Source organism: Sturnira hondurensis, unplaced genomic scaffold, assembly GCF_014824575.4.
Source record: "Sturnira hondurensis isolate 20B ecotype Veracruz unplaced genomic scaffold, ASM1482457v3 Scaffold0014384, whole genome shotgun sequence".
Classification (NCBI taxonomy): Eukaryota; Metazoa; Chordata; class Mammalia; order Chiroptera; family Phyllostomidae; genus Sturnira; species Sturnira hondurensis.
Window position 1 is genome coordinate 35,462,187 of NW_028087015.1, and position 24,066 is coordinate 35,486,252.

At 50.8% G+C, this 24,066-nt stretch overlaps 1 protein-coding gene and 1 non-coding gene across 7 annotated transcripts in view; one reads left to right on the forward strand and one right to left on the reverse strand.

Moving 5' to 3' along the window:
- The window catches only part of PDZD2 (PDZ domain containing 2), a 207,869-nt gene that overhangs the window by 174,044 nt on the left and 9,759 nt on the right, over positions 1 to 24,066 (forward strand). For all 6 annotated transcript variants that reach the window (XM_037063120.1, XM_037063121.1, XM_037063123.1 and 3 more), the window contains 11 exons: positions 56 to 170; positions 2,573 to 2,646; positions 2,797 to 3,022; positions 3,793 to 3,910; positions 5,565 to 5,697; positions 9,758 to 9,839; positions 11,299 to 11,333; positions 12,062 to 12,218; positions 13,407 to 14,209; positions 17,491 to 17,599; positions 19,393 to 23,638. In XM_037063120.1, the coding sequence (XP_036919015.1) occupies positions 56 to 170; positions 2,573 to 2,646; positions 2,797 to 3,022; positions 3,793 to 3,910; positions 5,565 to 5,697; positions 9,758 to 9,839; positions 11,299 to 11,333; positions 12,062 to 12,218; positions 13,407 to 14,209; positions 17,491 to 17,599; positions 19,393 to 23,638 (6,098 nt within the window). The remainder of the gene's footprint in view (positions 1 to 55; positions 171 to 2,572; positions 2,647 to 2,796; positions 3,023 to 3,792; positions 3,911 to 5,564; positions 5,698 to 9,757; positions 9,840 to 11,298; positions 11,334 to 12,061; positions 12,219 to 13,406; positions 14,210 to 17,490; positions 17,600 to 19,392; positions 23,639 to 24,066) is intronic.
- Positions 6,343 to 6,447, reverse strand: LOC118998918 (U6 spliceosomal RNA). Its single transcript, XR_005068991.1, has one exon. It is a non-coding gene; the product is annotated as a U6 spliceosomal RNA (small nuclear RNA).

Sequence of the window (24,066 nt, forward strand, 5' to 3'; positions counted from 1 at the left end):
GCCCCCGGCGACATGCCGCAGTGACAGCCTGGACCTCCATCTGCTCTGGGTGCAGGGCCTTGGCTTCAGCATCGCTGGCGGTCGAGACTGCATTCGGGGACAGATGGGGATTTTCGTCAAGACCATATTCCCGAACGGGTCGGCTGCAGAGGATGGAAGGCTTAAAGAAGGTAGGTCCTCGGCGGGGGGCGAGCCGTGATTCCATGGCAGTCTGCCCCTGGGCAAGACGTGGAACAGAGGCACCGCCATTGAGGCCGTGGGCCTGGGAGGCGAGGAGACCTGGGCTGAATCTGGCACTTGCCTCATCACGACCTCAGACAGCTGTAACCCGAGCTTCACTGTCCTCAGCTCTAAACTTGGACATTAATAACAACCTTGAGGAGTGGTTGGGAGGATGAAGTGGGATAACCTGTGAACAATGGCTTGCTGCCTTTCCCTTGGGCCTTTAAGTGCCTGCCCCAGGCCCTTGCTCCTTAATCGGGTTCCTTGCCTTGAAAATTCCATTGAATCTGTGGTCCACCCTTGTCTCAGGGCTGGGTACGTAAACATGTTTTACACTCTCCGCAGCACGTACCGTTTGCCGCACACACATCAACACGAGTGCTCCCACCCCCACCCCACCCCTGCGTGTGGCGATGTGATTGATAGATAGCATTATGTAAGGTTAAGGTGTACACCAGGACGATTTGATGCACTTAAACATTGTGAAGCAATTGCTGCAATTAGGCTAGTCGACACCCACCCCACCTCACCTGTTTTGTGTGTGTGTGGTGAGAACATTTAAGGTCTACCCTACCAACAGCTTCCAAGAATGCAAGTGGCACTGTTAACTGCAGTCACCGGGCTGTGCAGCAGATGCCCAGAACTCAGTCAGGATTCAGATGTTTTCCTTTTCATTATATGCATCCTTCATGGAATGATTCAGTCTCAGTATTTCCAGTTGCCAGAGATGCTGTGAGTCTTCGCTGCGGTTGGCCCGAAGTAGAGCTGCCGCTCAGTTAACCTGGTTTGGTTTGCTTTGGTTTTTTTTACCGATGGAGTGAATTGTGTCTACACAATAGTATTTGTGTCTACAGACAAAACAGTGTAAACTTTTCGCAGAGAGCATTTTCGTGATGGATGTGCCCTGTGTTTGCGTGATTGGGGTTCATCCCACGCTGCTGGTGGGAGGGAGCAGAATGGAGGGGGAATCAACAGTTAGGAAAGGCTAACAGCACTCAATGCTTCCTAATACTTTTTATTCATCTGTATTCATTTACAATAAAGACAAGTCATTGAAATGGATTGCCAACCTGTTGAATGGACTGTCTTTTTAGAATCTTGTATAAAGATTTCTTTTAGAGCATGAGCAATCCTTTTAATGTTTCCATCCTGTTCCCATGTGGAAAGAGACCCCAAACCTCACTGAGTCAAGTAATCAGTTATACCAGGTGATTTTTAAACTTTCCACTTCTTTTACAACTTCTATAACTGCATTGGAGAGAAGGCACAGAACAAATGCACAGGGCGCTGCTGCATTTGTCCTTAAACTCCAGGACAGAATTCCGTGCGTCAAGTGCGCAGTGCGCTCCTGGGGTGGACCCTGCATTGGAGGGGGAGCGGCAGCTCTCTTTTGCTTTGCGCTCTGTTACAGGGGAGCGAAGGCCCCCTCGTCTGTCCTGCACTGCTGTGCAGGGTCCCTGTGTTCTCCTCTCCGGGGCCTCTTGGTAGTGTTTTTGATGAACTATTATTTTAAAAAACAGACCATGTTATAAGAGTACAAACTAGAAACAAACTCTGGTAAGTCAACAGGATGTCCAAGTTCTTTCCTATTCCTAGCAGACACTATCAACAACTTGAAAACAACCCAACTGTACCTTCTTGGGGTTGGAGATGAGCCTGGATAGGGCGGCGGGGGGTGGAGGGAGGGTGTGTGTGCACGCTGACATTAGCCTACAATGATTTCTTATATAGAAGCATATAATAACTTGCCAGCTCAATGACTGAGAACCTGCAACAGCACCAGTAAGACCGGGCATCTAGACTGTTTCTAGAGGTGGGGCCGCCGTTCCTAAATGATACCTCACAAGTGTTTTTGTCTCTGTCGTGGAAACCAGTTTCCCTGCTCTGCGATGCTGCTTTGGGCTCACGGAGCTCGTCTCTCTGTGCAGGCAGGAGTGGCCTCTCACATGTTGTGTGTGTTGATGCTTCGTTGCCAGTGGGTTGAGTTTTTAAACAAAGACCATAAGGAAAGACTTGGGACTCAGTTTTTTGCAGTTTGATCTCTCAACTTAGGACATCTGTTATTAAACTTGGCAACGGCTAAAGAGTAAGACCGTGATGCTTCCCATTGTTGCTTTAATTAAAGATGGAAATACAGAGTGACTGCCAAAGAGTATGCATTGCCATTAGCTGTCCCTTTTTGTGACATTCCTGGGAGCCCCACTAAGGAAAGTGGATTGGAACAATAAAATTCATTTTATAGAGTTGTAAATCAGGGACCATGTGGTATCCTATTCTCGTACTGACTGAGCAGTTAGATTCCCGTAAATTAAAGCTTGACATTAATGTAATTCTCCTGTTTGCTCACCAGGGGATGAAATCCTAGATGTAAATGGAATACCAATAAAGGGCTTGACGTTTCAAGAAGCCATTCATACCTTTAAGGTAACGGCATTCTCATTGATCTTTATCTGCTTATGTTTTTCTTCATTTCCTTCTGGTTTGGGTTTGGCTTTTTGTTTTTGTGGGTTTTTTGCCCTTTGACATAGGGACAAGTGTGAGTGTTTTAGCTCCACTTTCTTTTTGTTTTCTCAGCAAATCCGGAGTGGATTATTTGTGTTAACGGTACGCACAAAATTACTGAGTCCAAGCCTCACGCCCTGCTCAACACCCACACACATGAGCCGATCCAGCTCCCCAAGCTTCAATGCCAGTGGGGGAACCTCAGCAGTAGGCTCCGATGAAAGCAGCCCCTCGTCCCTGGGTCGGAAGGCCCCTGGGCCCAAGGACAGAATTGTCATGGAAGTAACGCTCAACAAAGGTGATGCCGGTGCTTCCGCACGTTCACTGCATGCTCTCAAATAATGCGTTCTTTGTTCGTAGGTTAGCTTCCTGTATTTCTTTCTGTGACTTGTTCCTTTGGAACACTCTGCTGCCAGCAACGTAGGGTATTCTCTAAATGGACAGTGGGTCAAAATTGGAGATTTTAGTCATTTTACTAAAGGGAACGGAAGTTACCAGTAGCCCACAGACTCCGCTGGTGAACCACTGTGTGTTAGAGACTCATGTTTAAAAACGCCACTAACCAGTTTAACCAGCTTCATATAAAATTTTAAAGAGCAAAAGATTATGGTTAAAAGTACAGTTAACACCAGTAACTAAGTCATGAGGGGTCACCAAATCTTACTGCTTTTCATCTTTGTTTCCCTGCCCTCCTGCTGTGGAAACAGGCGCGATTTAAAAACATAGAGATTAGGCACTGAAGGGAGAAGTAAAACAAAACCTAACGTTGTGTGTTCAGAATAAAATATATTACTTTGACTCCGCCTATTTCCCAAAAATGGATTCGAGAGGCTCTTTAGACTAAGCAGAGGAGAACGTTGAATAAATCGCAGTCCAGGGTTAGCCGTGGTTCTGCCGAGGACCCGTTTCGTTAACAGAATATGGCGAGTTGCGCAAAGGGAAACGGGACTGACGTTCTGAATCTGGTCAAAAACTAAGTGGCTCTTGGTCTGAATCTACATCGATGCAGCTTCCCATCGCTCACGCTTCTTCTCTCGTGTTTGTTGTCCTTGGATGCGGCCCTCGCAGAGCCCAGAGTCGGATTAGGCATCGGTGCCTGCTGCCTGGCTCTGGAAAACAGCCCCCCGGGCATCTATATCCACAGCCTTGCCCCCGGATCCGTGGCCAAAATGGAGAGCAACCTGAGGTTCGTTGTAAACCCCACTGTGCGGGATTCTGGCGTGTTGGGGGGTATCTGACTACATGCACGTGGGAGGTACTTGCCTTATTACAGCATTTCTTTGTGGGGTTCTCAACCTTTCTATGATTTACAGAAACATAGCCAGGGTTATCATTAATAGCCTCTCCAAAGATGACACGCAAATGTCAATGAAATTTGGTTGAATCAGAGAACTCTGGATCCTGGCTTTACCTATTTTATTCCATTTGGGCACAGAAGTTCCATTTCAGAAATGACGAAGTACAGCTCTGTGCCGATAACCGTGGTTACCTGCATGTTTTCTTCATGTCCAGTTATGTAAAATTCATTTGAGGTGCTGGGAGCGGCTCACCATGGCTCGGGATCTCTGGATGCAAATGGTTTGAGAGTCCTCAAATCCGGCCCTTGAATGGGAGGCCTTTTGTATTAAGTATAATCTCTTGAACCTTTTCTGTGGTTTCGTTCCTTTCTGGGTGGGAACGGCGAGGTCTAGATGCCTACTGTCTGAAGTCACCACGTGTCTGATTTCTCAGGGCAGCTAGCTGGGCTGTAGGGCAGGTATTCTGTGTACACAAGACATGCCTCAGTGTTCTGTCGTGTGGTGGTGGCCAAGGGTCCGTGCCCACCCAAACGTCACAGGAATGTACACGTATTGCACAAAGCACTCTGTGCAAACAGTATCACCTTCCTCCCCCATAAGCTTCCAAGTCCTTGAGCTTTTGAGGGATTGTCAAAACGACAGTCCTCAAGGTTGCCATGTTGGGGCCCCGGTAATAGATTATATTATGTTTTTAGTTAATCATCAGAGCGAATTTCCATACCCCAAAAAATCTAGCAAATCATCCAAAGTACATTAAAGAAAATATACTTTGAGAACCCGAGGAAAAAAATCCTTTAATGACATCCCAAGATGATGTTTCGTTCTTGAATGGTTCCATATGTCTGGGGCCTGCCAAATGAACATTCCTCAAACCCCACAGAGAGAGGCTTTGTTCTCCCGTACTGAGCTCTCTCCCTATAATTTCACGTCAAAAATGGGCATCTTGTCCTCAATTTCTCATTTGTTCAAATTTGAAATGTTTTTACAAATTCTTGGGTAACCTTTGAGCTTCAGATATTTCCTCCTTAAATTATATTACAATAATCATTTCAAGATGATGGGAGAAAGGAAGCTGATGGTGGTCTGGTGGTCGAAGGGCTACCACGTGACGCTCAAGAGGTAGACAGACCTGAGTTCAACAGAGTGTGACATCTGGATGACATCTGTGAGCCTGTGGCCTTCTCTACACGATGGGAATAATAATACCTCTCCAGGCATCACTGTGTGAATTGTTTCACATAGTGCCTGGCACACACTAGGTGCTCAAGAAATGGTAGCCTGTGTTGTTGTCCTTATTGTCCATTTTATTGAACGTGACTGCTTCTGAAAGTGTGGGTAGATACATATAAGGGCCTTTGCCAATCTCACATCTCATGTGTTTGTACAAATGTGTTGCTCTTTTACATGCATGCCAAGATAAAAAAGATGTCATTTGCTTCTTTAAAGTGTGCAGAAAAGATCCCTTGTCACAAACCTCTCCCCGAAGGAAACCTTGTAAACAGCTAACTTGTTAGCACAGCGTTGATTACGTTTCCTCCCCAGCCGCGGAGATCAAATCCTCGAAGTGAACTCCGTCAACGTCCGCCATGCCGCTTTAAGCAAAGTCCACGCCATCTTGAGCAAATGCCCCCCAGGACCCGTTCGCCTCGTCATCGGCCGGCACCCCAATCCAAAGGTGACGTGTTTTGTGCTGTTTCTGGGCATGGGCCATCTGTGTAGGAGGAGTGACTCACATGGCCAGGAGCAGTGAATCACATGTCGCATTGGCCACAAACATGCTCCCGGGAGACTCTTCACTCCGCTGGGGATGGGAGTGAGCCTGAGGCCACACTGTGGCCGTGGTGACAGATATACAAGGGATAGGAATCGCCTACCTGGACTTCTCCGTCCTTGCATTCTTAGAAAATGTTATTAGACGGTTTTGACAGTGTTATTGGTGAATTTAAAGTTTGGTAGACAGTAGGAGAGCTGGGTTCCGAGTACCCGCAGCTGGCTGTGTGACCAGAGACCTGCAGGTGTTTCTGCAGCAGGACTGTCTGAGGGCGTGCGACAACACGGTCTGTCCAGGCCATTCCTGACCCGAGCAGACTACCTCTGCCGTTAGGCCCAAGAGCCCACTAATTTTTTATTTTCTGAGCGTTGCTATCACACATGGAACTTGCAGATCATCGTAGCCCCCACCTCCTTGGCCCCTGCTGGGCTTCGCTTATCTCTTCTACACTCGTGCAGTTGCTTTTAGTTTTGTAAGCTAATCACGAGACACCTCAGCAAATTCAACTCTGTTTGCTTCTTTTTAAACTCTTCGAACACTAATTTTTTTAAAAAACATGAACGTTTCACAGATTGGCGTGTCGCCCTCGTGCAGGAGCCGTGCTAACCTTCTCTGTGTCGTTCCAATTTTAGTGCACGTGCTACCGAAGGGCGCGTTTTATTGTGTTCGGTGCTCAGCGTAAACATCTTTTAGAACTAGCTGGTCCCTCACATTGTAGTCAGGGTGAACTTCACAGTTTAATCTTTTCCTTTTAACAACTCAGGAGGCTCATTAGGAGCATCGGTTCTCTCCATCCCTGTCATGTGACTACTCTTGTATTATTGGTAGTGTTATTTGATCCCACCCTAAATGGTCCCCAGCTCTGCATCCTGCTTCCACTCTTTCCCAGTTTTCCTGCTTGTCGCATCCCCTTTCCCTCTGGCCTGTTCTGCAGCCCTGACACTGTCCCCTAGAATCTGCTGCTCTTTGTTTCCTGCTTTCCCCAGGGCTCTTTGCGTCTCTTCTAATCCTGTTTTGCCTCATTGTGGCAGAACAGACTCGGCTCCTTCCTCCAGGGCCCTCTCTTGGATTCCACGCACCACATAGCCACGCAGCCACACCGCCCATCACCCTGGGAAACACCGCACTAAGTTGTGGCTAGCCGAGCCCATCCCTCAGCAGCATTATGGAAAGTCAAGTTCTCAGTGGTTTGAAGTCTGACAGCTTCGAGGCACGTCTGACTTCACAATCCATTCCAGCATAACACAGGCCATGATTTGTTCGGCGTTCACTTCATCTCAGCCCAGAAGCATCTGCCTGACTTGCTTATACAACCCCAAACACAAGGCATTTCGGTGCACAGCATAACCCCGATGGGCTCTGGTCCGTGGCCCGCTGAACATTCAGGTTGATTTGTGTCTGCAGCCACAGTGACATGGTCTCTGAGATGGCACTGGGGACAACGTCCAGCAAAACCAAATTCCCATAATTGTTTGGCTGGACTTCCCGTTTCTTCCTAGGTAAACATGGCGCTCTTCGTTGTAACATCATACTGTATTTTTCTTGGGGTTAAGACTTCATTTTATGTTTAATGTATTTTTGTACCACTTATCCCAGCATTTCATGCCAATAGTACATTTTGATACTGAATGTACGTGCTTCCTCGTTTTCATGTTGTTCCAAGAGAAATACCACAAGGATTTTCTTTTCTTCTGTTTCTCATAATGACGGGAGCAGCGGCTGCCCGCCTGGGGTAGTCAGGCCCTGCAGGTCTGGCCGAGCTGCGGTGCGGGCCTGCTCGGGGAGCAGCGTCTCACTTACGTTAAGTGGAGAAAGTGATAGAGATCCATTTTAATGGGTGCCAGGCCTTTGAGCACAATTAGAATTATCCAGAAATCGTTCACTTATTTCAAACCCCAACTCCGAAAAGCAATTGCAAATATGGAAAGTCTAATATCAACAAAAAGTTGCAACCGCTGTTTGAGCTGACATCCTTCCCAGCTCATTTATACGAAATTACCCTGGGCTTTATGGAGGGGGGAGGGGTGTGTGTGTAAGTGTATAGGCCTGTGTGCATGTGCGTACACTTTCTTTCCTGCAAAACCTACTAGAAAGTATTACGTAAAGGCCATGGTGTGATTATGATTAAATGTAATACTGACTCCTGTAGAGAAATATTTATTTACTTAAGACAAATTACTGTGCTTATCCAAATGTTATTTATACTAAATGTTATGTTAGTATAAAACATTATCATTCTAAGTTTTAAATATCCTTCTCTTTAAAAAAGAAACTGTAGACATTGCATAATTATCTTTTAAAACATCTCATAGTTTAGCATGTTTCAGGCCTTTAAAAAAATCTTCCCCTGAGCAACCGACGGGGAAGAGAATCCACGGACCTGCTGGGACGCCAGCAAACAGAGAGGGGGAAGGGGAGCCATTAAACCCCAGTTGCGTAATAATTGATTCATGCAGAAATGGAGACCTCTGGATTAGCGTCAACAATAAAAATAAAGGGGGGAAGAATTATCAGTGATGCTAAAACCACTGAGTGAAAAATACAGGGTCTGGCACAAGTAATGCCCCCCTTTTTTAATACAAAATCTGTTATTACAAAATTATAAGCATCTAATTCTGTGACATGACACTGTCACACTCAAGCACACCATATGACATTTTAGGTGACGTGTTCAAATTAAAACTATAAATTATGACACCCATATCATTGCCCTACCAACCACGCTCAGGCAGGCGTTACTTCTGCCGGACCCTGTATCTTGGAGAGCAGGATATTGACATAGCCTCAAACTGTGTCCTCATAAACTACCCCCACCCCCCACAAAAAAAAAAACTAGTGGAGAAATCAGGTGTAATCCACCCCAGTCAAGGGATCCGAGTTATCACTAATTATGAAACACTCTGACCCTGAGTGCCTCTGGGATGCACTGAGAAGGAAATGATGTTTGTAGTTTTTCTGCCAAAAACTGCAAAATCTACATCTAAGCATAAAGATACTATTAGACAAATCTGTTGAGGTTTGCATTGGCCTCCTTTTTTTCCAAAATAACAGTTTCATGAAATAAAAGAAAGGCTTGGAATGGCCTCAGCTCAAAGGAAACTAAAGAGACAGGACTGCTGGATCATGAATTAAATTCTAGGTTAGCCCCAAAAAAAGAGAGAAAAAGAGAGAAAGATCCTATAAAGTCATCACTCTGCAGAAACGCAGGTCAGTGACTGTCCACTAAATGTCCGCGAGATCAGGAGCTTGCACAGAGTATAAATGTTAGATCACTGTGCACACTGTTACTTCATGTGACATTTTTTTCCTCTGGCAAGATAGAGTTGGTGAGAGAATCTGAATGTCAATGTGCATTCCCGAGGAAAATCTTATCTTACTGCAGGCTGGCACCAACCTTTCTGGGAACTACTTCTGAGGCACTCTTGGAGAAGTGTTTCTGAAGGAGGGTATTGGGACAATTGGCTAAAATGGAACATGGAATGTATGTATCTTAGACAGTCATTACATCAACATTGAATGTCCCGAATTTGAGGACATGTGTGTCCAGCCAGCGTGAGTGTAAACATGGCAGAATGCCAGCAAGTGGTGAATAACGGTGAGGAGTCCACTATTTTTGTGCTGGTCTTGCAAGTATGTAAGTTTAAAATTGTTTAAATAAGATTTGCGGGGGGAGAGCGTGTTCTGGAGAGAGCCAGGTATCTGCCATTGCACTCGACTACTTTTCTCAATGAACTTGGGGGCCAGGTGAAGCCCTGGATCTGAGTATCTGGTGGAAGCAGTCAGCTAACCCAGCTGTGTTTCCCATGCACCCTGAGTGGCTGGGTCAGAAGATGCTCAGAGTCCTCAGCCATCTGGTGTTCCTCCGTGTCTCTGTTCAGATCCTGCCTCTGCTTCTAGTTACTTTTTATTGGGGGGAAATAAATAAATAAAAACCATCTAACTTGTGCTTTCTGCTGAAACTCAGGTTTCCGAGCAGGAAATGGATGAAGTGATAGCACGCAGCACTTACCAGGAGAGCAAAGAGGCCAGTTCCTCTCCTGGCTTAGGTACCGTAATTGCACATTCTCCTTCGACATTCAGAAGCGTCGCGTGAAGTTTCCCCATGGGGGCTCCCCCGTGCAGTATCATTGGATTCTCTGTAATTACCACATTGGGCAGAAGTAGCTGTCAAAGAGATTCTCTGCTTTCTCTTAGCTGTTACTTTTGATATCTGCAGTTATTTAATCTGCCTTATTAAAGTTCTAATTATGCATGCTCCTTGTACGAAAAGATAATTTGCAGAAGTGAGTTAAGAGCACTTCATGTGTTTAGGTACAACCCATCTGAAATGTTCTAGGTGAACATGAAGTGACACCAAAATAGCAGCTCTTCGGTGTAACCGTTGTTAGGCACAGAGCACATTATCCACCCAGAAACCTGGGGTTTCTTTACGTGAGTTAAAACGTTTCAACTTAAGGAAGGTGATACAGGCTGCAAAAATCACACTTTCCCCCTCTCACTTGGAACAGCTCAAGCAGAGGAGGACTGAAATAGTAAGGATTTCATATGAATTTAAAATAGGAAGCATTGCATCAAGTTGTAAAGTCACATTCCCTCTAGGACGGAAACCTAAAGGGGTTTGGCAGTGTGTCTGAACTGGAGATGGGCCCAATGTTGAGAGCGATGTGAGGGCCGGGGGGACAAGGAGCTGAGACATGAGTGACAGGCTGTCAGAGGAAAAGGAAGGTGTAGGAATTCTTGGAAACCATGAAACGCCCTGATTATTTGCATCCATGATTAATACATGTAAAATTATGGCACAGCCATAATGGGCTCTTTATTCAGCCGGCTCATTCGCCTGACCTGCCTGAGCGCTGCCTTCTCACAATCCCAGCATCGCCACTGATCTCTATGAAAGATCCTATTAAGCCACGATCTTCATGCCCAAGATCCTTTGGCTTGTAGCGTAGAAGTCAGAGTCTCCATGCTGAGTCTCTTCGTCCTTCACCCAAAATCTAAAATACATCCTCAACACTCTCCCCAGTTCTGTCATGCGTCTCTTGGGCAGTGTCCCTTTGTCCATCCATCCTTTAATCAAGGTGCCAGGCTGGGCGCTGCGGGGTCAGATCAGCAAGGGTCCCAGCCCTGCATGTGGTCAAAGTGTTAAAGGGAGATGAGATGCATCTGCGTATAACTCAGTCATGCTATGTGTACGGGAATGAGTGTGTGAGCAGTGTAAAATACTTTTGAAATTCAGAAGACGTTACTTCTAACCCACATCATTCGTAGCGCCCGAGTTAGACCTCAAAGCATGAGCAGAATCTTGGGAGGTGGGGCAGGACATTGCGGGGCCTGGGGGCCCGGGTAGGGGACACACACGTGGACACCTGTGCACGTGGCCGTCAGGGCTAGTCAGGGGAAGAGGGTTCTGTTTAATGCATTTGGCTCCTCTCGTTAAGGGTGTGAGCCTGTTTGCAAAGGTTGAGCTTCGTTATTCTGACAGTATGGTGACTTTTCCCCCAACAGGTACCCCCTTGAAGAGCCCCTCCTTTGCAAAGAAGGTGAGTGAGGTGCGCTGCAGCCTTGCCCAGCTGCCTCGGGAACAAAGTCCTGGGGCCCATAAGGCAAATGTGAAGGCCCTGCTGACATTTCTGTCCAGGAGTCACTTGGCTGCTTTTCACAGGAAACAGCAACAATGCTGATTTGAGAACAAATACACAAATGTGTGTTTCTTTCTTAACGATTTTCCCAGGAAAAGAATAGAAAAACAAAAGAACTGAGCTGCAGTTTGAAAAACAGCTGTCAAAATGTGCCGTCATCAGAGGGACCCGGCCAGTTCTGGGGGTCCTGCAGCCATAAGGGACTGGTGGACACCTCCTCAGCCAGCTGCTCCCAAGTCCCAGTGGGAAGCTGCCCTGTGTTTTGTTTCATCAGTAGGCTGAACCAGTGTCTTGGGATCTCATTCTGCTTTCCCATCCCTTCCCCACTGGTTTTCCTGGGAGGGTTGCTCCATGGCTGCTCTGGCCTTTCTCATCATTACCAAACATTTAGAAAAAAAAAAAAAAAATCTTAAAAAAACGTCATCTGGCAGCCACCGCTGCCTTTTGATTCATTGAATGTTTAACAAGCCATCCTAAAGTAAATGGAAGTGGGTGGTTCCCGTCACAGCTGTTTGCAATGACCATGGATTAGAACAAAGTGCTCCTGGAGAGATGGGAAGTAATCAGTGTTTAGAACGACCCGCTCCTGACGCGCCCTCTGAGCCTCCTGACACTGTCTTCTTCAACAGGACTCCTTGGTCTCGGACTCTGAACTCTCCCAGTACTTTGCCCAGGACGTCCCAGGCCCCTTGTCAGACTTTGTGGTGGCCGGCTCCGAGGACGAGGATCACACAGGCAGTGGCTGCAGCGCCTCTGAGGATGGCAGCCTGCCACCCGGCACCCCCGGTAAGCCATGACAGGTTTCCAACCCAGGCCCTGCTGGTTCCCGCACCACGGTGCTCCTGTAGGAAGAGGGATGTGGAAGCCATCCTTCTGCCCCGACTACATCCGGAGTTTATTCTCGGAGAACGCAGCCCGCTGCTAACGGCCAGCAACTCGAGCCCGCAGCACCCGGCTGGGCACTCAGTCTGTGCAGACTGGTGAGGGAGGCCGAACCCGCCCCCCTCCGCGCTATGCTCATGGCCAAGCCTGGAAATCAGTGGCGCCAAACAGGGTTGGCAGCCTGATGGCCTGGGTTTCAGGGGAATTGCAGCCGGATGTCAGGGTCCTTGCCTCCCTGGGCCCTCACTGGGTTCTCCCAATGAGGCAGTGGGTGGAAGATTCAGACCCTGGGAGAGACAGACGCCGGCTCTCGTTGCTTCTCCTCTCCGTACACTGGGAGAAGACCGTGCGCTGCGGGCTGGGCCGACTCCCCAGGCTTCTGCTGGCGAGGTCTCCCTTCTCGCTCTATTTCAAACGTTCGAAGGAGAAAATGCCCCTGTCTGAGGACAGGCCAGCGACCGTCGTCCGGACTCTGACTTGCAGCATTGATGAGCTTCCTCGGGTCTGGGGGAGACACTTCCAGGGGGAGGCTTGTGTCATTTCTCACTACACTTAGCAGGATGTGTGGAGTTTGCAGAGCAGCCCAGGCGCTTTTCCCCTTCCCTGGTGGGATTCATTCACAGATGATCATCGCAGGCTTCCCTGTACCACACGGTCTCGGTGTTCCGTGCCCTCTGGGGAGGCCCGCCTTGGTGCCGGTGCAGGAAGGGCCTCAGGTGACCGAGAGGCTCAGGCGAGGGGCACTTGCTTGGTCCCTGGACAGCCTCCTGAAGAGGGGTTCTCAGCAGCAGCATCTGGGTGGAACCCCAGCCATGTGTTAGACATCGTGGATGGTGAGAAGTGATACATTGCAGTTTCTAGGCAGCACCCACGTTTAAGTTAAACACTCCAGAAATTCTGGTACAAAAACAGACAAACACACAATAAGGGAGACCAGCCGGAAAATGGGAGAGGGAAGCCACGGTGTGGGAGCTGGCACCCTGTGGCCACAGGCTGCCAGAGGGCAGCTGTGCGTGTGGACATGCTCAGGGGGTGCATTTGAAGGCCAGGCCAGACAGCTAACTTTTTCATTTGACTTTCCTTTCCCACCAGCTCACAAGGAGCCTGGAAAAGCCAGGGCCAACAGCCTTGTATGTCTGGGAAGCCAGCGGGGCTCCGGGCTCTTCCACAAGCAGGTGACAGTGGCCAGACAAGCCAGTCTGCCCGGGAGCCCACAGGCGCTCCGAAGCCCTCTCCTCCGCCAGAGGAAGGTGGGCCGCTACGAGGCCGACGACGCCAGTGATGAGGGCGAGTTCGACAGCGAAGGCGACTGCGTTTCCCTCCCAGGGACCCTCCCAGGTCCCGGCGGGCCTCAGATGGAGGACGACTCCAGGCCTGTCTCCACGACCTCTTCCAAGGTCACGGGCATCAATAACCAGGAGAAACATCCCCCGAAAACCCTGGTCAGCAAGGCCTCCTCAGTGCCTCTCCTGGGTAGTGCATCGAACTTAGAGCAGAGTGTCCCAGGGGACTTGGGGGACACTCTTTTGCGTGCAGCCAGTCTGCTGTCCTCTGCAGAGGCCACCAAGGGTGGCTCTGGCGGCTCGGGGCGGAAGGAACTGTCGGGATCCAGGAGTTCACCCAAACTGGAGTACAGAGCCGGTCCCCGGAGTCCAGGGAGTGCGGACGGTCCTGGTTGCCCCCAGAAGGATGGAAGCCTGGGGTCCAGGCACAAACCTGTGGCCAGGGTCAGCCCACACTGCAAGTGGCCAGAGGCTAATGCCAGGCCCGGCAGCTCAGAGACAGTGAACCTGACGGAGGGAGCTGATGACCCATGTGGTCTGGATTCCAAAGTCCAGGGCATGTCGGGGCAAGCGACCGTGACTGATTTTCGACCCAGTGGAACTGTGGAAAAGGTAACTGATTTTCTTAGTCACTTGGGATTTAAGTGGATATTGTGTGAATGAATGCAGAGTGTGTTACAAAGCATAGGGGCATCTGCCTGCAAGGAAAGGTAATGACAGGAGAAGTCTCCTTTAATGAGATATTCATTTCAGCACAGGTCGGCCCTGGGGCCTGTGGGTACATCAGCAGGGCGCAGGGGAAGGTGCCTGGGTGTCGCGTCATGGATCATTTGGCCAAACGACATCATCTCTCTCTTACCTGTCCACGGGGCTGGTGGTTGGTGAAGGGAGGCAGGTGCGAGGCAGGTGGAGGAGAGCCCTGGGCCCGGGCCGTTCCCACTGGCTGTCCGGGCTGTGAAGGAGGGACACCCTGTGCCCTGATCAACGCCCAGAGTCAAGGCGACCGTCAAATACAGGGCAGCAGTGATTGTCCCCATTGATACAGTCCTGAATGCCCCTTATGTTTTTTAAACTTCTTCCAGTGATTATGTGTGAGGTTGCACGGACCCTTGCTGTGAGGGCCCACGAAAGACACTGACAGGGCCACCATATTAAACGCAAGTCAGTGTTAGTTCTGTTACTCCTTGGTCGCACCTGTGTCTGAAAGACCCAGAAGTATCAAATTGCTCATTTTTAAAAAATGTCAAAATACCTCCACTTTAGCAAGGAGTAAGAGGCACAGATGTTATTTATGATCTCCTCAACAGTGAATGATTTCTGTGTGAGCAAAGAATCTGAGGTGACTTGTGAGACCATATTTATAAAGATATGTATCCAGGTGGTTTATGTAAACTTACATATAAATAGACCCACAAAATACAAAGTCACAAAAACTACCCTAAACAGAGGGGGTTTTCTTAACCTTGTCGAAAAGGCAGAAATGCACATCTTTTTTTCTCCTCCTAAAAAATGATTACCTCCAAATAGCAAATGTGTTTTAAAACGTAACGTTCAGCCAATGGGTAAACCTTTTCTTTTAAAAAGTATCATTGAGTCCTGGCTGGTGTAGCTCAGTGGATTGAGTGCAGGCCTGTGAACCAAAAGATCATGGTTCGATTCCCAGTCAGGGCACATGCCTGGGTTGAAGGCCAGGTCCCCAGTAGGGGGCACATGAGAGGCAACCACACACTGATGTTTCTCTCCCTCTCTTTCTCCTTCCCTTCCCCTCTCTCTAAAAATAAATAAATAAGATATTTTTTAAAAAATACATGAAAAGTATCATTGATACATTTTGGATAACTACATAAAGTCAAACTGGCATTTCATTCATAATAATTTATATCTATTAAAATAAGTCCTTTTGCAATTATTATCATATTCCCAATACATATCATATTCCCAATATGAACTTTAAATAGTATTCAAACTTTTGGTCCAAAGAAGTTTAATTTTTCTATTAAAAATTTTAGTTCCAAAATTGTATTTTATTTATACCTAAGAAAGAAAATAGAACGCATTGCCAATAAAGTATTTACCCTTAGATAGTGGAAGCTAAAAAACAAAAATCTTTTGGTAAGTGGGTTGCCTCCTGTTTTTATTTAATACTTTTTAAAATTGAGAAGACATTCACAGAACCTAAAAGTAGCCACTTTAAATCGTACAATTCGCTGGAACTTAGGGAACTCATGACGCTGTGCAGCCTCCACCTCCGTCCAGCGCCCGCTCTCACCTTCCGTTTCTGTGTCACGGTGGTGCCTGCCTGGCGGACCGAAAGTTAACTGTGTCAAAGCCTGTGCAGATTTCCCTCAGCGGACAATTGACATTTTACTGAATGAATTTTTTTTTTTTTTTTTTTTTTTTTGAGGAGAGGAGCTGAAAGGCCTTCTGTCCATTTCACCTCTTCCCTCTGCTGCCCCCTTCAGGTCACTCTCTGACTTGAACCCAGAGGGGAAAGTTCAATTAATGCTGATTTGACTTTTTAGCAAATTTGTTTTTAAAAAATGTTTCTTTACGGTAGCTAGTAAACGAAAAGAAGATAAAGTCATTGGCAGATAAAGTAGATTCTGAAATGTTAAATGTCAATTTCGCTCATCCAGATTAATCCTCGCCCTAACTAGCAGAGCGAACGACATTATCTTCCATCTGTATAGCCACGTGTTATTTTTATTGCTTACACAATCGTCTTTCATTTAAAATCCTGTGATTTGACAGGCAAGTCTTTCCATCCCCGTTTTCTTCCTTTTTTGTGCGTGTGGTGGAACTCTTGCCCATTTTCAAGGGCGCAGCTCAGTGACATTAATGGCCTCACTGCCATCCGTCTCCACAACTCTGCATTTTCCAACTCTGGCCGATAAACACGAACTCCCCCACACCCCTCCCCCCAGCCCCTGGACACCAGCATTCTGCCCTCTGTCCCTGTCATTTTGACTGTTCTGGGTACTCTGAATACGGTACTCTGAATACTTGTCTTTTTGTGGCTGGTTTACTTAGCATAATGTCCTCAAAGCTCAAAGCTCATCCCTGTTGTGGCCTGGGTCAGAATTCCTTTCCTTCCTAAGTCCCATCTTTGGTAGATAGCCACATTTTCCTTATCTGCTCACGCTCATCTATCGATGGATTCAAGTTGCTTCCATATTTTAGATGCTGTGAATAATGCTTGTCTGAGCATGAGTATATATTTTTAAAGATTTTATTTATTTACTTACTTACTTACTTATAGAAAGGGGAAGGGAAAGAGAAAGAGAGGGAGAAAAGCATCCATGTGTGGTTGCCTCTCACATACCCCACTCTGGGGACCTGGCCTGCAACCCTGGCATGTGCCCTGACTGGGAATTGAACTGGCAACCCTCTGGTTCACAGGCTAGGGCTCAATCCACTGAGCTACGCCAGCCAGGGCAGCATGGGTGTGTTATTATCTCCTCAAGACCCTGCTTTCAAATTTTAAGTATATACCTGGAAGTGGGATTGCTGGATCATGTAATAGTTCTATTTTTATTCTTCCTTTTGAGGAAACCCCACACATCATTCCCACTGACAATGCACAAGGTTCCCAGTGCTTCGTGTCCTCACCAACGCCTGTTATTTCTGTTCGCTGATGCCAGCCATCCTGCTGGGTGTGAGGTGCTGCCTCATTTCCCTAATGGGCCACATTTTGAAGCCAAGAAGACTGAGGCTTAGGAAGAGTGATGAGAGCATGCGATTTCTAATTAACTTAAACCCAGGGTCCGGTCTCATGGCTCCTAGTCCAGGGCTCTCTGTGTTTTCCCCAAACCAGCTCTGCTCAGTATAGGCTGTCTTGGGAGGCAGACCACCTGGAAGCTATAGACACTGACTTGCTGTTGTCATTGTGCCAGGAACCTCTGGGGAAGCTGACTGCTGGGCACGGGCCCCACCCAGGTGCTGGCCGCCTTGCTGAGAACCTGCCCGAAGCTGCACCAGACCAGGGGCAACAACCCGGGATAGGTACGACTATTTATTATTTCTTATGCTCCTCGATGGGAGGGCGGAAGTGCCCCTGGAAATCATTACACGTGAATTTTAAGAGGGAAGAAAACTCCTACACAGATTACTGACACTTAACAGTGGCCACATCTGACAGCATCACCGACTCACTGTGCCTGAGCTGTCAGTCCTGGTGCAGCAGACAGGCACGCATTTCCACTCGGCTGGCGCGCCTTACCCATTTTGTGACCGGTGCTGCAGATGTGAATCCAGGCAGGCCCCCGGCCTCCCAGGGGCCTGGGGAAGTGATGTAGGGTCTCCACAGGTGTCTTGAGCTGGCCTGTTATTGCCAGGTGCTCTACTCATAGGCTGAGGGGTGTAGGTCATGGTGTGGGCTGTGACCACACCATGGGGTGACCCTGGGTACATTGCTCAGCCACTCCAGGCCTCAGTTCCTTCCTGCCCCAGTGCGTACTGTCACAGCACCAACCTCACGGAGCCAGGAGGAAAATTAAGTGCAAGAAAAGCTCTTAGCACAGTGCTAAGTTGTACTAACTGGTGCTTAATTAGTGACATAAGAACTTGAGGAGGGAAAAAGCATTTGGGGTAGACACATTTCTCAAAGCCAGAGCTCTCTCACTCTGACTTCTCTCCAGCCTCAGGCCTGTAGTTCCTGAGAAAATAGCAAATCCTACGTTTTGTTTATTGCCGTTTCCCCTGCTACAGTACGGGGGTCATGTTCCAGATGTGGCAGGAAGATTAGCCCCGAGTGCTAATGCCTCGGGGGAGGAGGCTCCAGGACCAGGTAGCTCTCCACGGTCCCTAGCAAGGCACGTAGCACCTTTCCCTGCCCTGTTGGGATTTCATGCTGCTGTTTTTGGATTTTAGAGAAAGAGGGAGAGATGAAGGAAAGAGACAAAAAGGAAGAGTGAGAGAAAGAGAAAGAAACATTGATTTGTTGTTCTGCTTATTTGTGCAGTCATTGGTTGATTCTTCTATGTGCCCTGACTGGGAATCGAACCCGCAGCCTCGGCCTATCCAAACAAGGCTCTAACCAACTGAGCTACCCAGCCAGGGCCTGGTGCTGCTTCTTGCTTCCCTGCTTTCATTCCGTTTCCTTCCTCACCCTCCTCATCAATCACTCTGGTTAAACTATCCCTCCAGAACCCCACTCAAGTCCTGCGCCCTCTGTCACAGCTCCCTGGGGTGACCTGGCCTCCAGCGCCCCCACCCCTCTGAGCTTAGTGAAGACACGCTCCCACTCAGTGCGGACTCGCAGCCTGTCTGTGGCATTCCCTGTGTTTTCCCAGATTAGCCTCCATCTCTCTGCGAAGCAGTGAGTCCCTGGGCACTTGGACTGCGTGGCTCACAACCCACACCTTGAAGCTAGACCGCAGGTGCCCGGCCAGGTGCTGGAGCTGAGAGACTGGCGGTCTTTGCAGAATCCACGCGAAGCTTAGGGAGGAAACAGAACCCAGCCTGACTTCCTCGGCTTCTGCCATCACAGGGAACCGGGTAGCAAAACCCAAGGGCAGCAGCACTCCTGCGGCGCCCCAGGCCCTGAGCAAGAGAGAGGAAGGGGGGCAGCCGTGGTGCTTCCGGCCGAGTTCGGGTGCAACGTCCAGAGAGGCGCGCTGCCTGTTAGACGTGTGATGTTGGTAGTCGCAGAGACAAGAAGTCCCGCACTCAGGCTGTGGAATGTCCTTCTGAAAAAACAGAAAAGACAGTTTCCCACTTTTTTTTTTTTTTTTAGTTTTTCTATTTTCTCACATTTCCCCTGTGTCACCCCACCTTTGTTTACTTTCTCAACACAGGACTGGATGGCTCCCCAGACCATGGCCCTTCCCCAGGGCGGAAGGGACCCACTCACCCTAACCCCAGCAAGACCTCAGGGGACACAGAACGAGTGAGGCAGCCTGAGGACCCTGGAGGGGCAGTGTCACCCAGGGTCCCCAAGTCTGAGGACAGATGGCACGTCGGCCTTGCCCGGGACCACAGCATCTCCCCAGGGAAGACCACAGCGGCTCATCCGGACTTCAGTGCCACTCAAGCAGCCCCTGAAACCAGCCAGCCAGACACCCCTGGGAAGGCAGGCGCGCACAGGGGAGCAGGACCCGAGGCACAGGGGGCGACTCCGGCAGTCTCCATTTTGTCACCAGGCCTCCTCGTGTGCCAGGAGAGACAAGGAGTTCCCAGTGCCCACAGCCAAGCGCTGCTCCAGGGAACAGACGCCAGGCCCGCGGGGTCACCGCAGGCCAGCGCCTCGAGCGCATCACCCTCCTACGCGGCCCGAGGGGACCACGGCAGCGCCTCCGGCCTCCGCCACCCAGCGGAGAGTGGAGGGGAGCCTGTGACTGACATCGATGGCCTCATCCAGGAGCTGGTGGCTTCGGAAGGAAGGCCGCAGTCTCCGGACAAAGGGGACCCTGCGAGTGGAAAAGGCAGCTCCCAGGGCCCGCTTTCCGCGGCCGGAGGGGAGCGTGCGGGCCACGCCGAGCCTGCCGCCGNCGCCTCGAGCGCATCACCCTCCTACGCGGCCCGAGGGGACCACGGCAGCGCCTCCGGCCTCCGCCACCCAGCGGAGAGTGGAGGGGAGCCTGTGACTGACATCGATGGCCTCATCCAGGAGCTGGTGGCTTCGGAAGGAAGGCCGCAGTCTCCGGACAAAGGGGACCCTGCGAGTGGAAAAGGCAGCTCCCAGGGCCCGCTTTCCCCGGCCGGAAGGGGGCGTGCGGGCCGCGCCGAGCCAGCCGCCGGGAGCCAGACCCCCAGCCCCGGGAGGGCCTGCGCCGCCGGCGCGCCCCCACCCCCGCAGTGGGCCTCCCAGCCCTCCGTGTTGGATTCTATCAACCCTGACAAACACTTCGCTGTGAGCAAAAGCTTTCTGAGCAACTACTCGAGAAATTTTAGCCCTTTTCATGAGGACAGCACGTCCCTGTCGGGCCTGGGTGACAGCACAGAGCCGTCTCTCTCCTCCATGTACGGGGACGCTGAGGACTCCTCGTCTGACCCCGAGTCTCTCCCTGAAGCCTCAAGAGCTGCCGCCCGGGTCAGCTGGTCCCCTCCTCGTTCTCAGGGGTCGTCTCCCAAGGAAGAGGCCACGGAGTCTGAGGAGGAGCAAATTGAAATTTGTGCCACCCACGGTCCCCCCGAGCCCGCCCCGACGGCGGCACGCCCGCCTACCCGGGCAGCACCCTGCCCGGCCACAGCCGCGCCCCCGGCCCATGGTGCGCTGAGCGAGGCCACCGCGAGTCCCCGCGAGGGGGCGTCCCCTGCCACCCCAGACGCTGCCCAGCCGTCGGTTCTCCTGGATGGAAACTCTCAGGGGCGCAAACCCCACGCAGACCTAAGGATGGCACAGAAGCGCAGGTCCTGGTGTGAAGGAGCAGCAGTGGAAGCCACCGGCGGTGGTTTAGCCGCGGAAAACAGCCATGCTTCTGAAGCCGCCAGGCGTTCGCACAACCACGCAGTCCCGCTCAGCCCTCCTAGCGCGGTAAATGGTTTGGGACATGACTTGCTGGACGGCGAAAGTCCGGATAAAAAACCAGAAACTAAAATTAATGCAACTGAAAACCGGTCCTCCTTTCGTGTGGGTGCCCCTGAGAACGGGCAATCTGTTTTGACAACCCTGCACATCTCTGAGAGTCAAGACCCGGATGACCTTCTGCAGAAGCCAAAAATGGTCTCCAGGAGGCCCATCATGGCCTGGTTTAAAGAAATCAATAAAAGTAACCAAGGTGCACCCTCGCAGAGCCACCCTGAAAAGGAACAGGCTGTGGGGCCAGCCAGAAGTCCCGACTCCAAAAGCCAGGTGCTGGGCATGAACCACAAAAAGGGGGTTGCTGTGCCCAACAGCCCCCCGCCGCCGAAACTGAATCTTGAAAACAAAGACGGACCTAAAAAAAGCTCAGTGGAAACCCTTCTAAGTAACTGTCAGAAATCCAAGTGCGGCCCTAAGTTGAGGAGACTGAGCATCAAGAGCAGAAGCAGAGGTGGTTCTGAGGTCCCTGCTGCTAGTCCGCCCAAGGCCAGTGGGGCGGACCCCAGGAGGCCCCTCGTTTCCCCCCAGGCCTCCCACAAAGCGCTTTCCAAGGCAGGATCACACCGGCTCCAGGGAGCCGACCGTGAGGACCCCGGCAAAGACACCACGGCCACTGTCCAGTCTCCCCAGAGTGTGCTGGAGAGCAAGCCATCCGCTGCGGCCCCGGGGTCACTGAGGCCATCGGCGTCAGACACGAGCATCAGACCGTTCACTTCCTCCCCGACCTCCCCCAAGGCTCTTCCTGAGCAAGGTGCGGGCGGTAGGTTCCACCCAGCTGTCCACTCTGAATCCGACAGAGGCTGCCCGGCCACCCCCAGATCGCCTAAGTGTGGACCAGAGAGCAGGGACGCTGCGGGGACAGGTCCTGTAGCATTGAGGAGCAGTGTGTCCACAGAAGCGGACTCTCAGGAGATCCCGCCTCCTGGGCAGGGCCAGCAGCTCTCAGCCGGCCAAACAGGTTTGGTACCAGAAGTAGCCCAACCCGGGGTAACTGGCGACAAAGGAAGCCAAACAATTGCTAGTGATCCCCCAGAAAAAACAAACCAGCTGAAAATAGTTGAAATTTCTTCTGAGAGAATGCCAAAGAAAGCATGGGACGGTGTGCCCACCGAAAGTGACAGACCGGGTGGGTTCTTGGCCCAGAGTAACTATCAGGAGAAGAGTGAAATCAGACTCTGTCACCAGTCAGTGGAATTGTCCCCACATCACCCACCCTCACTCACATCGTCCCGCGCCTCCCAGGCGGAGCAGGAAACGCAGCGTTCTTTCAGCATGGCGAAACCGGCCACCTCCTGCTCCCCGCAGCTGCCTGCGAAAAAGGCAGGTTCCTCTCTGGGAAAGTTGCTCCAGACGTCAGAGTCCCCGGGGACACCCAGGAACGGCACACCGGGAGGCCCAGCGCTGGAGGAGCATCCCTATTTCGTGCCCAGGCCAGCGACCAGGACCTACTCCATGCCAGCCCAGTTCACAAGCCATTTCGGACGGGAAGGGCCTCCCCTGCCCAGCCCAGGTCGCTCTCACCGGGACATCCCTGCTACAAGCAGTGGCCTCCTCGAGGCCAGGGTGTCCCGAGGCGGGGTTCTGGGCCTGGTTAATGGACAGGGTGTATATAGTGTGAAGCCCCTGCTGGAGACGTCAAGGAACCTTCCGACAAGTGACAAAGGGGACAGCCTTTCAGTGCAGGAGACGAGCTGCCTGGTCACAGACAAAATCAAGGTCACCAGGAGACATTACTACTCTGAGCAGAACTGGCCCCATGAATCTACCTCATTCTTCTCTGTGAAGCAGAGGATCAAGTCCTTTGAGAACCTGGCCAATTCTGACCGGCCCACAGCCAAGTCTGGGGCTTCCTCTTTTCTGTCCGTGAGCTCCAAGCCTCCTATTGGGAGGCGGTCTTCTGGCAGCGTGCCTTCGGGGAGCTTCGGCCTCCCCAGTGACCCGACCTCCAGGTCACTGAGACGCAGCCTGAGCTCCTGCAGCGAGAGCCAGAGTGAAGCCAGCAGCCTCATCCCCCAGATGACCAAGTCCCCGTCCAGCATGACGCTGATGGTCTCCCGGCAGAACCTGGTGGAGGCCAGTATCAAGGGCCCTGACTCTGACCCGAAGAAACTGCCTGGGCCTTCCGGAATCCCCATCCCAACAGTGCCACCGGCCGCCCCCAGCAGGAGGAGCAAGTGCTCAGTGCGCCACACCCAGCCCTCGCCTCTGTCTCGCGCTAAGCTCCAGGAACTGAGGGCCTTGAGCATGCCCGACCTGGACAAGCTCTGCAGCGAGGACTTCTCCGCGGGGCCCACCGCGGTGCTCTTCAAAACCGAGCTGGAAATTGTGCCCAGAAGGTCGCCTGGCTCCCCAGCTGGGGGCCTCAGTGGGTCCACTGCCCTTCTGTGCCCTGTGAAGGGCGGAGACAGGACCTGTCCAGCAGGAAGCAGGCCTAAAGCCGGGGAGCCTGGGGCACCCAGCTCCACCAACGGGGGTGAAACCACCCAGGCTCCACCTTCCGGAAAAAGCTGGTCGGTCAAGTAAGTATCTGCCCTACCCCCTTTTATTTAAATAAACTTTTTTATTATTACTATGGACTAGTTTTAGGCTTAAGGAAAAATTGCAAACATGCAGAGCGTTCCCATGCGCCCCTCACCTAGTTCTTCCAAATGTTGGCATCTTCCATAACCACCCTCCACTGATCAAAAGAAGCTAACATCGGAACAGCAAACTACAGGCTTGATTTAGGTATTACTGAATTCCACAGAAGCCCTTTTTCTTTTCCTTTTTTAATATTTTATTTCTAGAGGGGAAGGGAAGGAGAAAGAGAGGGAGAGAAATGTCAGTGTGTGGTCGCCCCTCACATGGCCCCCACTGGGGACCTGGCCCTCAGCCCAGCCGTGTGCCCTGACTGGGCATCAAACCGCCACCCTTTGGTTCACAGCCTGTGCTCAATCCACTGAGCTAC